Here is a 12,092-nt window from a genome sequence, read left to right as displayed (position 1 = left end):
CATATTTGCTTTGAAAAGAGTCTGGACAGAAAAACTTGGACAGCAACTCTTAGGACAAGCTCTTCATAGCCCCACAACATAAAAACCACAGAATCACAAAGCCGCATTTCAATTAGCAGAGCTACAATTTTAACAGTAACCAAAAAAAAAAGGGCACATGCAAAATTCAGAAGAAGCCTGCACTGGCAGCACAGTTAGGAAGACACACGTCCCACCGCTGTTTCTTTCTCACATGCATATAGACAGACATGCGCCACCCGTCTTTCTGAGAGAGAGCGGGGGTGTTATAGTCCAAAAAAGTAAAATCTTTCAAAAGTCTCCATTTACGAAATTTGATGACTTGGTTTAAAAAAAAAAAAAAAGAATGAGCTAGGAAAGGAGGGAAAAATAATAAAAGTAAGTGTTTAAGGGACCTTTACAAGAGCTCTTTGGCCACCAAATAGTCAAAATTAGTTACCTTTTTCTCTTGACTCCCACAATGTAGTTTCCTCTCATCAAACTTAGTATAAATTGAAGGATCTGAGGAAAGCAAAGAAAATGTGATCAAATGGATGGATACCAAGAATCGACTCAGTATCAATGTATTGGCTTCGCTACAAAATTATCAGCAGAGAGTAGATGTGTTAGATATAAATACTACCAATTGGCGTGACTGTCTTTAGATTAAGAAAAAAAAAAAAGAAAAAAAAAAAACAAAATAAGAGGGCCCCCAAAATTAGATCATCCCAGGTAGGTGAATTAACAGTTAAAAAAAATATTTCTTTGAAGCATGAAGTATTAACAATCACCACAGACAGGATACAGACCAAACAGACCATGAAGTTCCTTCAGCAGGACAATTCCTAAATTTTCAGTTTCAAAAATCTTCACTGCCAGAATTTAGCAGCCTCGCTCTCCTGGTCTTCAAGATCCCTGATAGATCTTGTAGCCCACAAAAGCTTATGCTCAAATAAATTTGTTAGTCTCTAAGGTGCCACAAGTACTCCTGTTCCTTTTTCATAGATTTAGCTGTACTCGTTCACAATTTCATGATTTTCTATTCTCCACCAAGGTCCCTGCAGTTCCCAAATCCCACACTCTGGCCTGATGTACATTTAAAAGCTTTGATGGCATAGCTATCTATGCCAGTTAGGAGTGTGGGAAAGAACAAAAAACAAAACCACACACATCACATCTCTAATCGACACAGCTATGCCAGCAAAAGTCTTAAGGTAGATGCTGTCCTTCTGCTGGCATAAGCTGAGGGTGCGCTGGTAGAACTATACCAGCAAACCCTTTCTGGTGTAGACAAAGCCTCTGTTTTCCCCATTTCTACTGTGAACAGCAAGGTTTTCTCCCAGGTCCTGTATGGGACAGGCCCAGTGCACCTCTGTGCACCACATATACTTCAAATCCCTGGTTTAGGACCTAAACAATCCACCTTCATTCAGCCTCCTAATTTTCCCACATGCTCAATCATTTTCCCTGAAACTTTCCCTGAACACTCCTCTTAAAATTCTCTGCCCCACTTCCCGCTGGATGTATAATAACTGTGATTGCTTTTCCTAGGGTGGATTAATATGGCCTGTTTCTTGCAGAGTTAAGACGGGGGGGCGGGGTGTGTGTGTGCGCGTGCGCGCATGGGGGTGAGTTAATATCTTTTATTGGACCACCTTCTGTTGGTGAGAGAAGAGCTGAAGAAGAGCTCTGTGTAAGCTCAAAAGCTTGTCTCTTGCCAACAGAAGGTGGTCCAATAAAAGATATTACCTCACCTACCTTGTTTCTCGAATATCCTGGGACCAACACAGCTACAACAACAATGCTCGTATAACAGCATCATCTGTCATTCTACGTAATGAAAGAATGCCACGGAATGTCACCGACAGGCAGGAATAAGGATAGTAGCACTGAAGAGGCTGCAATGGTACCTTAGACAACAGCTTCTGTTGTTGGCTGTGCTTCTGCCTTAGAACAGCCACTTCTTTCCACAGGGCTTTATTTTCCCTACAACACAGAATAAATCAGGTGGGAGGGATGAACAGAGAGTTTACTTCCTATGCTCTAGTTGCACAGTTTCCACAGTTTATACTAGCCTGAGGGACTGAAGACAACATTCCTTCCCTGGGTAACTGGGAATCAGTGACTCAGACCCACCAATCCAGACTCTGGGTTAAACTCGCTCCATCCTCCATCAGGCTGGACCAACCAATTGGTACTGGGGATTTTCACATCCTCTGCTGCTCAGCCACTCATTTTGGTCTGAGGTGTCCATCCAAAGCCTCCTGAGGTACCTATGCTCATAGCTTTCTTCTAACTGGTCATCACTGTGTGATGCTCAGAGAAGGAGAGGCTCAGCGTAGCAAGGACTATCTCAGAGCAATCTGAATGGCTACTTCAAAGAAACACAAAAGAATGTTTAGCAGGGGATGAAAATACTTACCAACTTTGGTTGGTGCTGCTTGCTTGTCAGAGGTCAGAACGGGATAACCCAGTGTCCATAGGAATGGATCTGCAGGAACAGAGAGACTAGGACATGCAAATTCAACTTACACCTGACCTCCTCTCACACAACCACAACTGACCCTGTTTTGTATTTAGGAAGACTAAGTCATTTCCTGCTGCAATCATCAACTAGAACACAAACATTGGCATGGATTCTGAGACTAGTAATCAAACTGAAATTGCATGAGTGTTAACAGATTCACAGTCCCAGGCTCTGCATACTGGAGTTGCTGAGCCATGTAGGTAAATGAAACACAGAAAACTGGAACATGGATTATTCAAAGGAAAGTACAGGACAATAATTAAGCTATATGCTTTTGATTAATATGAAACTCCTAAGCTAGGAAACTAAAGTTTGGGTCCATTAATTAGATACAATCAATGTCCAAAATATATATTCATCTGAAATACAGACATCATCTACCTCCTCATACTAGCCAGTCTGACATCCATGTTGTTCTGTTGCTCTCTCATTTCCTGGACTTCAGAAAGCACTTTCTGTAAATCTTCCGAACAGACTCTGAGATCCTCTGCTCTCACTGCAGACACCTAAAATGGAATTGGGTTGCAGGTGCTTTATTAAGGTCTATACTTCATGCATTTCATTTTTATAAGGAACAGTACAATTTGATTATTGATTCTGCAGAAGAACAGTGTCTGGATTGCCTCAATGGATTAGGTAAAATTGAACTATAAACTCATGCTTCGGTGCATGAGAGATCACACCAGTGCAGACACAATCTACTACTGATCATTCACGCTTGTTCCCCAAAGAAACAATATTCCACAATCTTTAGATCCTTTTAGCCTTAAAAGCGTACAGAATCAGGAAGCCAAAAGGAGTGTGGCTATCATGGTAGGGTGGGTATTTAACACCATGCATCATGCTGAAAGTTTAGCACAGATTCAGTCTTCTCCCCTCAAGGACTCTCTATATTACTGACATGAAAATTTGCCAATACTGCTAGAGTACAAACCTGCTGTAACCAGAAAGCTAAAAAAAACCCTTCTTATTGCACATTATAGACTCTGAAACCAGCCCATATCACAATAACAAGGCAGCAAGTTAGAAGTTTACTGGGATCTAGATAGTTGTATTTAGAGTAGCAACTAGATAATCCAGAATTACCAGGTGTGGACTAGAGACTTAATTCTTTCCCATCTCTATGATTCTATGCTAATGTGGCTGCAGATGCTAATAATCAGTAATACACTAGAGATTAACATGCATACTTGGTATCCTGATCAAAATGCATTTTGATCCTGCCTGCTTCATTCTAAGCACAGCACCAATTCCCAGAGAACCTTGTGTCTCCAGGTTAGAGGACTCCATCTAACGTAACGGTCTTAGGAGACGACGTGAGCCAACTATTCCAACATACTCGCTCTGTGGAACCAGAAAATAGGTTTTGACCCAAAAAAGCTAACAATTGTAGGAAATAGGGAGGGCGGGGGGGGGGGGGGTGTGAAGGGAGGAGATGGCAGCATCAGAACAGCATATATATTTGGTGCACTTGAGCTGCATGAACTTGAAATCACAAGATAGGGCATCGACCAAAATAAAATTGTAGCTTCCTAACTAGTCCTCACATCTACATCCTGGTCTTTAACAACTCAGGCAACACAAGAGCCAAAAGGATCTTCCACAGAGCTCAATGCACATTTGCACACTGCTGAATGTCCACACTACACTCAGCACAATAATGTTCTGGGTGCGCGCTGCTTGGTAAGGAGATTTTGGCATCTAATGATCAAATACTGTTTTTACAAAGCAGTTGTTACAAGACAGACTCAGTGTGTGAGTTTAGTATGTGGAAAAAAGTGCACTAGGTTGATGGCCCTGCAGACTAAGGTCATCTGTTTTTCCTCAGGAGAGGTACAACATAAATGGGGCAAGCGTCCTCTACATTACACCAGGATAACCTGAAGGGGCTGAATTCGCTCTATATGGCAACACCCAATCCTCAGATTATCTGTTGAACAGGGCAGCAGAAAAAAAAAATCTGTGCACAAGTGAGACCGTGCTTTTTTTGGTCATGCAGAATTTGTTGGCTAGGAAGTAGACTAAGACCCAACAGCTTATTCCACATAAACTACCTTTGATAAAAGAATGAATACGCTCAGTGCACTATACCTTTCGTTTGATGTTTTCCAGTAGGTTTGCTTTCCCTTGTTTAAAGAAAGGGTGCTGGAATTCAATGGCTGCATTCTTCTCTGCTGTAATCATACCATTCTCCAAGGCAATCACTTTCCTGAACCCATCTGTTGAGGAAAGATTAGAGCACTAATTTCTCTCAGCAGCCAAAAGGAAATTCAAAACATGCAGTTAAACAATAAAAACCAAATCCATGTAAGATGATAATAGCTGTAGCACGTAAGAATAAAGTTAACAAAAGCAGGACCTGAAAGAGACCAAATAACCTTTCCCCAGCCCTCAGCCACTTAACCGATGCTGAACTTCACAGCCAGAGAATGCACCTGCAGTACTATGGAGTGTAACGACATGGGCTAACAGATTCCATTCCCAGGGAATGAAAGTGGATGTTGTTTGGAAAGCAGGCATGGTATAGGACTGGGAGGAAAGAGCTGAACAGTGATTTCCAAGGAATCAGGGAAGTTAGAGAGAGAGACATGACCTGTTAGGATACCTTGGGTAAATACCTGGCCCAACTGAAGTATATGGGAATTTTACCATGGACTTAAATGGAGCCATGATTTTACCCATTGTTCATCTCTCGCTCTTACCCTCACATGGCAACTGAATGCATCAGAAACTGCATCTTCACGTACTACCCTCGATTAGAAAAATAATGTAGGGAAGGGAGAGGAGAACAGCCCAGGGGAGAGTTAGGCTCAGTTTATGTATGAACACACACATGTGCCGCTCTCCCTACATCACTCAGCAGGAAAGCAGCATGTCTGCTCTAAAAATAGCATGGTGGCATTGTGTTCTACTTCCATCAGTGCCATAAATACTATGATGAGGATGCAGAGCACACTCTTGAGGGGTAATATGGGTTCTTGCTACTCCCAACCTAAGTTTCCAACGTAAACAACAACATCGTCTGGTTACCAGGATACAGCTCTCTGGGTAACAAGTCTGAAAACTGCACTCAACGCCTGGCTGGGCCCAGCAGGAATATCAAGCCCCATACATCTGTGTTTCTTTGTGGGACAGGGGAGCTTTTACATGTTTAAATCCAGTCTTGCCACAAGATAACTAGTAACTGTTTATTTAATCCTTGGATGCTCAGAGGTCATCCACTTCACCCTAAATGCCAAGAGATTAACAGATCCCCTCATCTCCTACATCCAATATAGAATCTAACCATCAGAGATGTGGACAAGTCTGTACAAATCTACTCAGCCAAGGGCAGAGTTCCTTCGTCACTTCCCAACATAATCCAAGGGAATGTTGTGAAATGACTAAATCCCAGTATCATTCCGTCAAGCCACTGCAAATCTGTTTCTTCTGCAAGTCTTTTAATCCTCCTTTCCCTTCAAAAAGGGGTCTGAAATAATGAAATACCTTCCTTTCATTCGTGACAAGGGAGGCTCTCCAAAAGTAAAGAGTGCTTTTGTTTGCAGTGATCAGGAACATTCAGTAGCTGACTCCTCCAGTTCACGGACATAGTTCCTAAAGAATTATACCCCAGGGAAGGGTCACAGGTAAGCAGAGCTATGTGAGTAACTGATTTTTTGGCTCATTGGCCGAATTGGAGTGGGGAGGAAGAAACACAAGCAACCCTCTCCCCCAAAAAACCCACAAACAAAAATAGTTTGTTCCTGGGTCAAACAACATGTTTCGTTGGGGGGGGGGGGGGGGGAATATGTGTGTGCGTGCAAACCTTTAATGAAATTGAAGCAAAATTCTAAATGAAAAGTTGTTTCGAATTGAGAGAAATCAAAACATTCTGAAAGCGTGGACACAAAACATTTTGATTTTTGGATTTTGTTCTTTCCAAATCGAAACAGAATAGTGAATTCAACATGAACTTGTGGAAATGTTTCTATTGACCCAAATTTGCATTTGTTGTCAAAAATAAATTTCATCCAGCTCTTCTGATAAGTCTGGGACTTCCCCATGGTACCCTACTCTTTTTCCTGGGGTTACACAACATAGTCTGACTGAAAATTTTAAAGTGATAAACACTGGAAGTTTCACTAAGGGTAGTTTTTCTATATCGTTTCCATCTCCAGTTGTCCCATGAAGTATTCCAGCTACCAGACAACAACCTGCTTGTTCTGCAGCGTAGCACTGTATTGTGTCTTTGGAGCAGAACCTCATTCAGCCTTGGCTGAGGAACTGTATAGGGCACATTTATGGTGTTATAAGAAGAACAATGCACCATACTTTCAAGGAGGGCGTTAAAAAAAAAAGCTGCTTATGAATGAGAAACTTAATCCAGCTGATGTATCAATGTGACTAATCCTGTTTCAACATAACCATGCCGCACAGACTAGAACATTTTGTCTTCCAAAAGACGAATGCATGTGTGTACATATAGCCTTTCTTCCTTTTAAATATTTATAAGTTTAGTACTCACGAAAATGCAGTATTAATAGCACTAGCTGGAGCCAAATACAGAATGCAAGCATCCCCTGCACAGCTCTGCCAATATACATCATCCCAAACAACATTCTCTGTTATTTTAGCTCTGGATCCTCTTGAGCAGAGACCAACTATAGCACCCAAGTGAGCAGCAGTTTGTGAGGCATACAAGCCAAGTCTGGGATGAACTCCACCACCATACACCTCTTCTGCTGTGAGCCAAGCTCAAGACTAGACTAAAGCCTTGTATGGGACTATTTTGAATACCACTCCAACCATTATGGCAGTCAGTCTTGCATGACCCACAGGATCCTGGTCCTCCCGCAGGCCTCTACACTAGTCCCACACAGGGCTCTAGATTAGACCCCACAGCTTTCAGGGGTAAAAAGGTCAGAGCACTCAACCCCCAGTCAACTCCATTCCTTTGTTTAAAGATATTCCATATTACGTGGTAGCAAACTTAGCAGCATTTGACACACAAGAACAGCCATTACTTACACATATTGAGCTGACGTATGAAGCTGCAAATATTGTTGTGTTTGAAGTATTTGGGAAGTAGTTCTTTAGCAAACCTCTGCTCATTCAAAATGCAAAAGCTCTGGCCACCCTAGAAGCAAAGTAAGGGTACAAATTAAAGAACAATACATTTCCAAACTGCTTAGATGCAAATGCCTTCTAGGCTGGTAACTACCTGAAATGGCTTCTTTAAGGAGCAAGTAAAATAAATTCAGACAGATTTTTAAGTTGATAGGATCCCTTTGAGTTCCAGTACTACAAGGAAAAGTTTAAAGCCAAAAGATATCCACAGCAGCATTTCTATTGACAGTGAGGTGCTGTAAACCCTTTCCAATTAAATGTTGAGCCTAAACCATTTAAAAGCATGCCTCCCGAATAAGCTGTGATAATATGGCACAGTCTTTCTAAAAGAAAGTCTCAGCTCCTCCAACAAAATATAAGCATCGCTTGTGCGTGTTGGAATTCAGTCACAAGATGGCTCTCCCACTTTCCCCAAAGTCAGGCCTTCTTTCCGACTTCCTTCTTCTGAGGAGGTTCCTCTGCACTCCATTGCTTTGCTCACAATTGTCATCACATATAAATACACAGATTATCTCAAAGAGATACTGAAAGTACAAAGAGCGTAACCCAGTGATAAAAACAGCCATTTTATGGTAGCTGAACTAGTTTTACATTCATTCTATTTCCAAGTTTGGACTTGCTGGGCTGGTCTTTCACTATCCTCCTGCTAAAAGAAAAGGAGTACTTGTGGCACCTTAGAGACTAAAATTTATTTGGAGCATATCCATTAGTGCACATTCGCTGTTCAAGATTAGGCGTCAGAAGTAAATAGCAACAAAGTTAAATTAGAACCTTTCGAATTTGATGTTCTAAAGCACTAATTGCAAGGTGAGAATTGCTTTTAATTAAATTGTTTGTAATTCTGCATCTGGCTGATCAACACATTTAGGGTATGTCTATACTTACACTTTATAGCGCTCTAACTTGCAGGCTCAAGGGTGAGAAAAATCACCCCCGAGTGCAGCAAGTCTGAGCGCTTTAAAGTGCTAGTGGGCTCCCAGCCCTCAGAGCCAATCCCCTTGTGGAGATGGATTACCAGGAGCACTGGGAGAGCTCTCTCCTAGCGCTCACGCGTGCCCACACTCGCACTTCAAAGTGCTGCCACGGGATCATTCTCACAGCAGTGCTTTGAAGTTTCCAGTGTAGACATACCTTTAAAGAAAAGGAGTACTTGTGGCACCTTAGAGACTAACCAATTTATTTGAGCAAAAGCTTTCGTGAGCTACAGCTCACTTCATCGGATGCATAAAGGGGAAAATGCAGTGAGGATTTTTTTATACACACAGACCATGAAAAAATGGGTGTTTATCACTTCAAAAGGTTCTCTCTCCCCCCACCCCACTCTCCTGCGGGTAATAGCTTATCTAAAGCGATCACTCTCCTTACAAATGAATTCCAATTCAGCAGTCTCTCCCTGGAGTCTGGTTTTGAAGTTTTTCTGTTGTAATATCGCAACTTACATTATGAAAAACTTTAAAACCAGACTCCAGGGAGAGACTGCTGAATTGGAATTCATTTGCAAATTGGATACAATTAACTTAGGCTTGAATAGAGACTGGGAGTGGCTAAGTCATTATGCAAGGTAACTATTTCCCCTTGTTTTTTCCTACCCCCCGCCCCCCACTGTTCCTCAGAGGTTCTTGTTAAACCCTGGATTTGTGCTGGAAATGGCTCACCTTGATTATCATACACATTGTAAGGAGAGGAGAGAGAACCTTTTGAAGTGATAAACACCCATTTTTTCTTGGTCTGTGTGTATAAAAAAATCCTCAATGCATTTTCCACTTTATGCATCCGAGCAAGTGAGCTGTAGCTCATGAAAGTTTATGCTCAAATAAATTGGTTAGTCTCTAAGGTGCCACAAAAAGAAAAGGAGTACTTGTGGCACCTTAGAGGAGAGTGAGTTTGTGTGTGTGGTTTTTGGAGGGGGGTGGGGGGGTGAGAAAACCTGGATTTGTGCTGGAAATGGGCCACCTTGATTATCATACACATTTTAAAGAGAGTGGTCACTTTGGATGGGCTATTACCAGCAGGAGAGTGAGTTTGTGTGTGGGGGGGCGGAGGGTGAGAAAACCTGGATTTGTGCTGGAAATGGGCCACCTTGATTATCATACACATTTTAAAGAGAGTGGTCACTTTAGATAAGCTATTACCAGCAGGAGAGTGGCGTGGGAGGAGGTATTGTTTCATGGTCTCTGTGTATATAATGTCTTCTGCAGTTTCCACAGTATGCATCCGATGAAGCAAGCTGTAGCTCACGAAAGCTCATGCTCAAATAAATTGGTTAGTCTCTAAGGTGCCACAAGTACTCCTTTTCTTTTTGTGACTACAGACTAACACAGCTGCTACTCTGAGACATACCCTTAGTTGCACTATGCTAATCCTAACAACACAAAGGCACTCACACAGTATATGACAGTGGTGCTCAACCTTTCCAGACTACTGTGCCCCTTTCAGGGATCTGAAACCCAAGACCCACCACCGGAGACTGTGTTCTTGGCATATCTATCTACCTACAACTATGTGTGCATGCGACATATACCCAGACACTCTTTATACATGGGGTAGTCAATTATTTTTTGTCAAGGTCCAGACTCCAGAGTAAAGAATAAAATTTCAGGGTCCAGTTAAAAAAAAAAAAAAAGAAGTCTGGTGGCCCAGTTTTGGCCCACAGTCCACCTATTGACGGCCCTGTTTTACACACCCACCCCTTCTCAGTCAGTGAGCACAAGCGGTATGGTGCACGTGCACACCCAAGGACTACTCGTGCACTAGCTCGAACCCCTGCAAACGCTGCCCTCGTGTGCTGCTACACTGCTAATGAACCTCGTCGTACGTACTGGGCCCGACCTCCTCCTGGCCCCTGCCTCCCCCTCCCCGGGCACGCCCAGCTGCTCTCTCGCCCCCCCCCCGGATGCTGAGACGAGTAGCGCTGCCGAGCATGCGCCTTGCCCCACGGGAGGGGGGTGGGGGCGCTTACCCGGCCCCAGGCGATCACATCATTGCTGCCCGGGTCCTCCACCAGGGCCCAGAGCTTCGCCAGGAAGCCGGGTACGGGGGTGGCGCCGGGACCACCGGCCACCGCTTCCTTCATCCTCGCGCACAGATGGGAGACGACGGACCACGCAACCGCCAGCCGCGCGCAAAGGCCTACCCGGAAGCCAACGACGCTACGTGAGGGGCGGGGCCTCCCTTCGCGAGCCTCTTCATTGGCTGGGCCTTGCCGGGTCTGGCCCCACCCCCTTCTGCGCGCCACCACTCTGAGCGTGGCGGTTGTTATGGCTCGGAGAGGAACGAGCCGAGGGGCGGGGCCTTCAGGGCCTCGATGACGTCAATGGAATGCCCTGAAGGGGCCAAACAATCTAACGCGCGACGTTGCGCAGTTTGGTTGGCAAATGGCCCCGGGCCAGGGGCTAATCCTCCGGGCCGGGGGGGGCCGCTCTTGACGGGGAGGGGGCAGGTTTAGGTGGCGACAGGGTCAAGCTGGGGGCGCTCAGCGCCTGAGCCTCCCGCAGCGGGCCCCCACTTTGGGGGTAGCAGCCCACCCACGGGCCCAGGGCCCAGCATGCGGCTGCTGCACTAGTGCCAAGGGTCAGGCTTTCACGGGATGTTTTTCCTGAAAGCTTCTGCGGCTGCTGCCGCCGCCAGGTCCTAAGGGGAGACGCCGCTTTCCCGTCACGTGGGTGGGAGCCACCCAGGGATGGAGGTGGGGTGCAGCTGAGCGGCTTGGCGGCTACCGCTTCAGCACCCGAGAGCGACACACGAAGCCCGAGTTAGGCGGCTGGGCTCCCTTTTCAGCGAATGGGGAGCGACAGGCCCCTAGGAATGCAATCCTCAAAGCCAGCGTGTCTAAACTACCTGGCGAGCCGCCTAACCGAGGCAAAGGGCAATGCCAAGGAGCGGGATGCCTGCTAAGCCTCTCTCTGCTTAGCCATTCACATCGAAGAACCCAGGACCTGGAGTCAGGCAGCTTAGGTGCTTTTTCGGGGGCAGCTACCTCACTCCATGCAAAACAGTAGGAGGAGGTAGTGACAATGGTGCTGCCCTCCTTATAGGCTTTAGCCTAGTGGTTAGAGCACCTCCCCTGAGAGGTGGGAGACAGACCCCTGATCAAATCCTCCCCCTAACTCTTGCTGTGGTGGGGAATGATCCTGGGTCTCCCACGTCCAAGGTAAGTACTCAAACCAGTGAGCTAAATGTTATAAGGTGGGCACAACTTTTTCCTCCATCTAGATTTTGAATGGGACATGATCTACCTGATAGCCTCTGTGGTTGCCAGTTTTGGTTGGATGTATTCCTGGAGATATCACATGACAGTCTTTAATCTTTAATTTCTGGAGACTCCAGGCCAATCTTGAAGGGTAGGTAACCCTTCCTCTGTGCATAGCTACCACATCACGCCCCACCTGCAGCTTAGGTAGCCAAATGCCTGTCTTCCCTGGTTGCTGACTTGCTTGTTGGCTTGAGTGAGGCAGTACTGTGC

The 12,092-nt window shown here is 44.9% G+C and overlaps 1 protein-coding gene across 5 annotated transcripts in view; it reads right to left on the bottom strand.

The window, feature by feature from the left end:
- The window catches only part of VSIG4 (V-set and immunoglobulin domain containing 4), a 104,393-nt gene extending 93,604 nt beyond the window's left edge, over positions 1-10,789 (bottom strand). For 4 of the 5 annotated variants that reach the window (XM_048863314.2, XM_048863318.2, XM_048863317.2 and 1 more), the window contains exons 1-6: positions 10,590-10,787; positions 7,532-7,640; positions 4,616-4,743; positions 2,906-3,030; positions 1,908-1,983; positions 458-519 (exon numbers count right to left, since the gene is read on the bottom strand). In XM_048863314.2, the coding sequence (XP_048719271.1) occupies positions 458-519; positions 1,908-1,983; positions 2,906-3,030; positions 4,616-4,743; positions 7,532-7,640; positions 10,590-10,703 (614 nt within the window). In that variant the 5' untranslated portion in view covers positions 10,704-10,787. Of the gene's footprint in view, positions 1-457; positions 520-1,907; positions 1,984-2,905; positions 3,031-4,615; positions 4,744-7,531; positions 7,641-10,589 lie in introns of all 5 variants that reach the window. The other variant, XM_048863319.2, reaches the window with a different exon arrangement.
- Positions 10,790-12,092: the final 1,303 nt, after the last annotated feature.

Source organism: Caretta caretta, chromosome 9 (genome assembly GCF_965140235.1).
Source record: "Caretta caretta isolate rCarCar2 chromosome 9, rCarCar1.hap1, whole genome shotgun sequence".
NCBI classification, from domain to species: domain Eukaryota; kingdom Metazoa; phylum Chordata; order Testudines; family Cheloniidae; genus Caretta; species Caretta caretta.
This window is presented reverse-complemented; position numbering and strand designations above follow the sequence as displayed.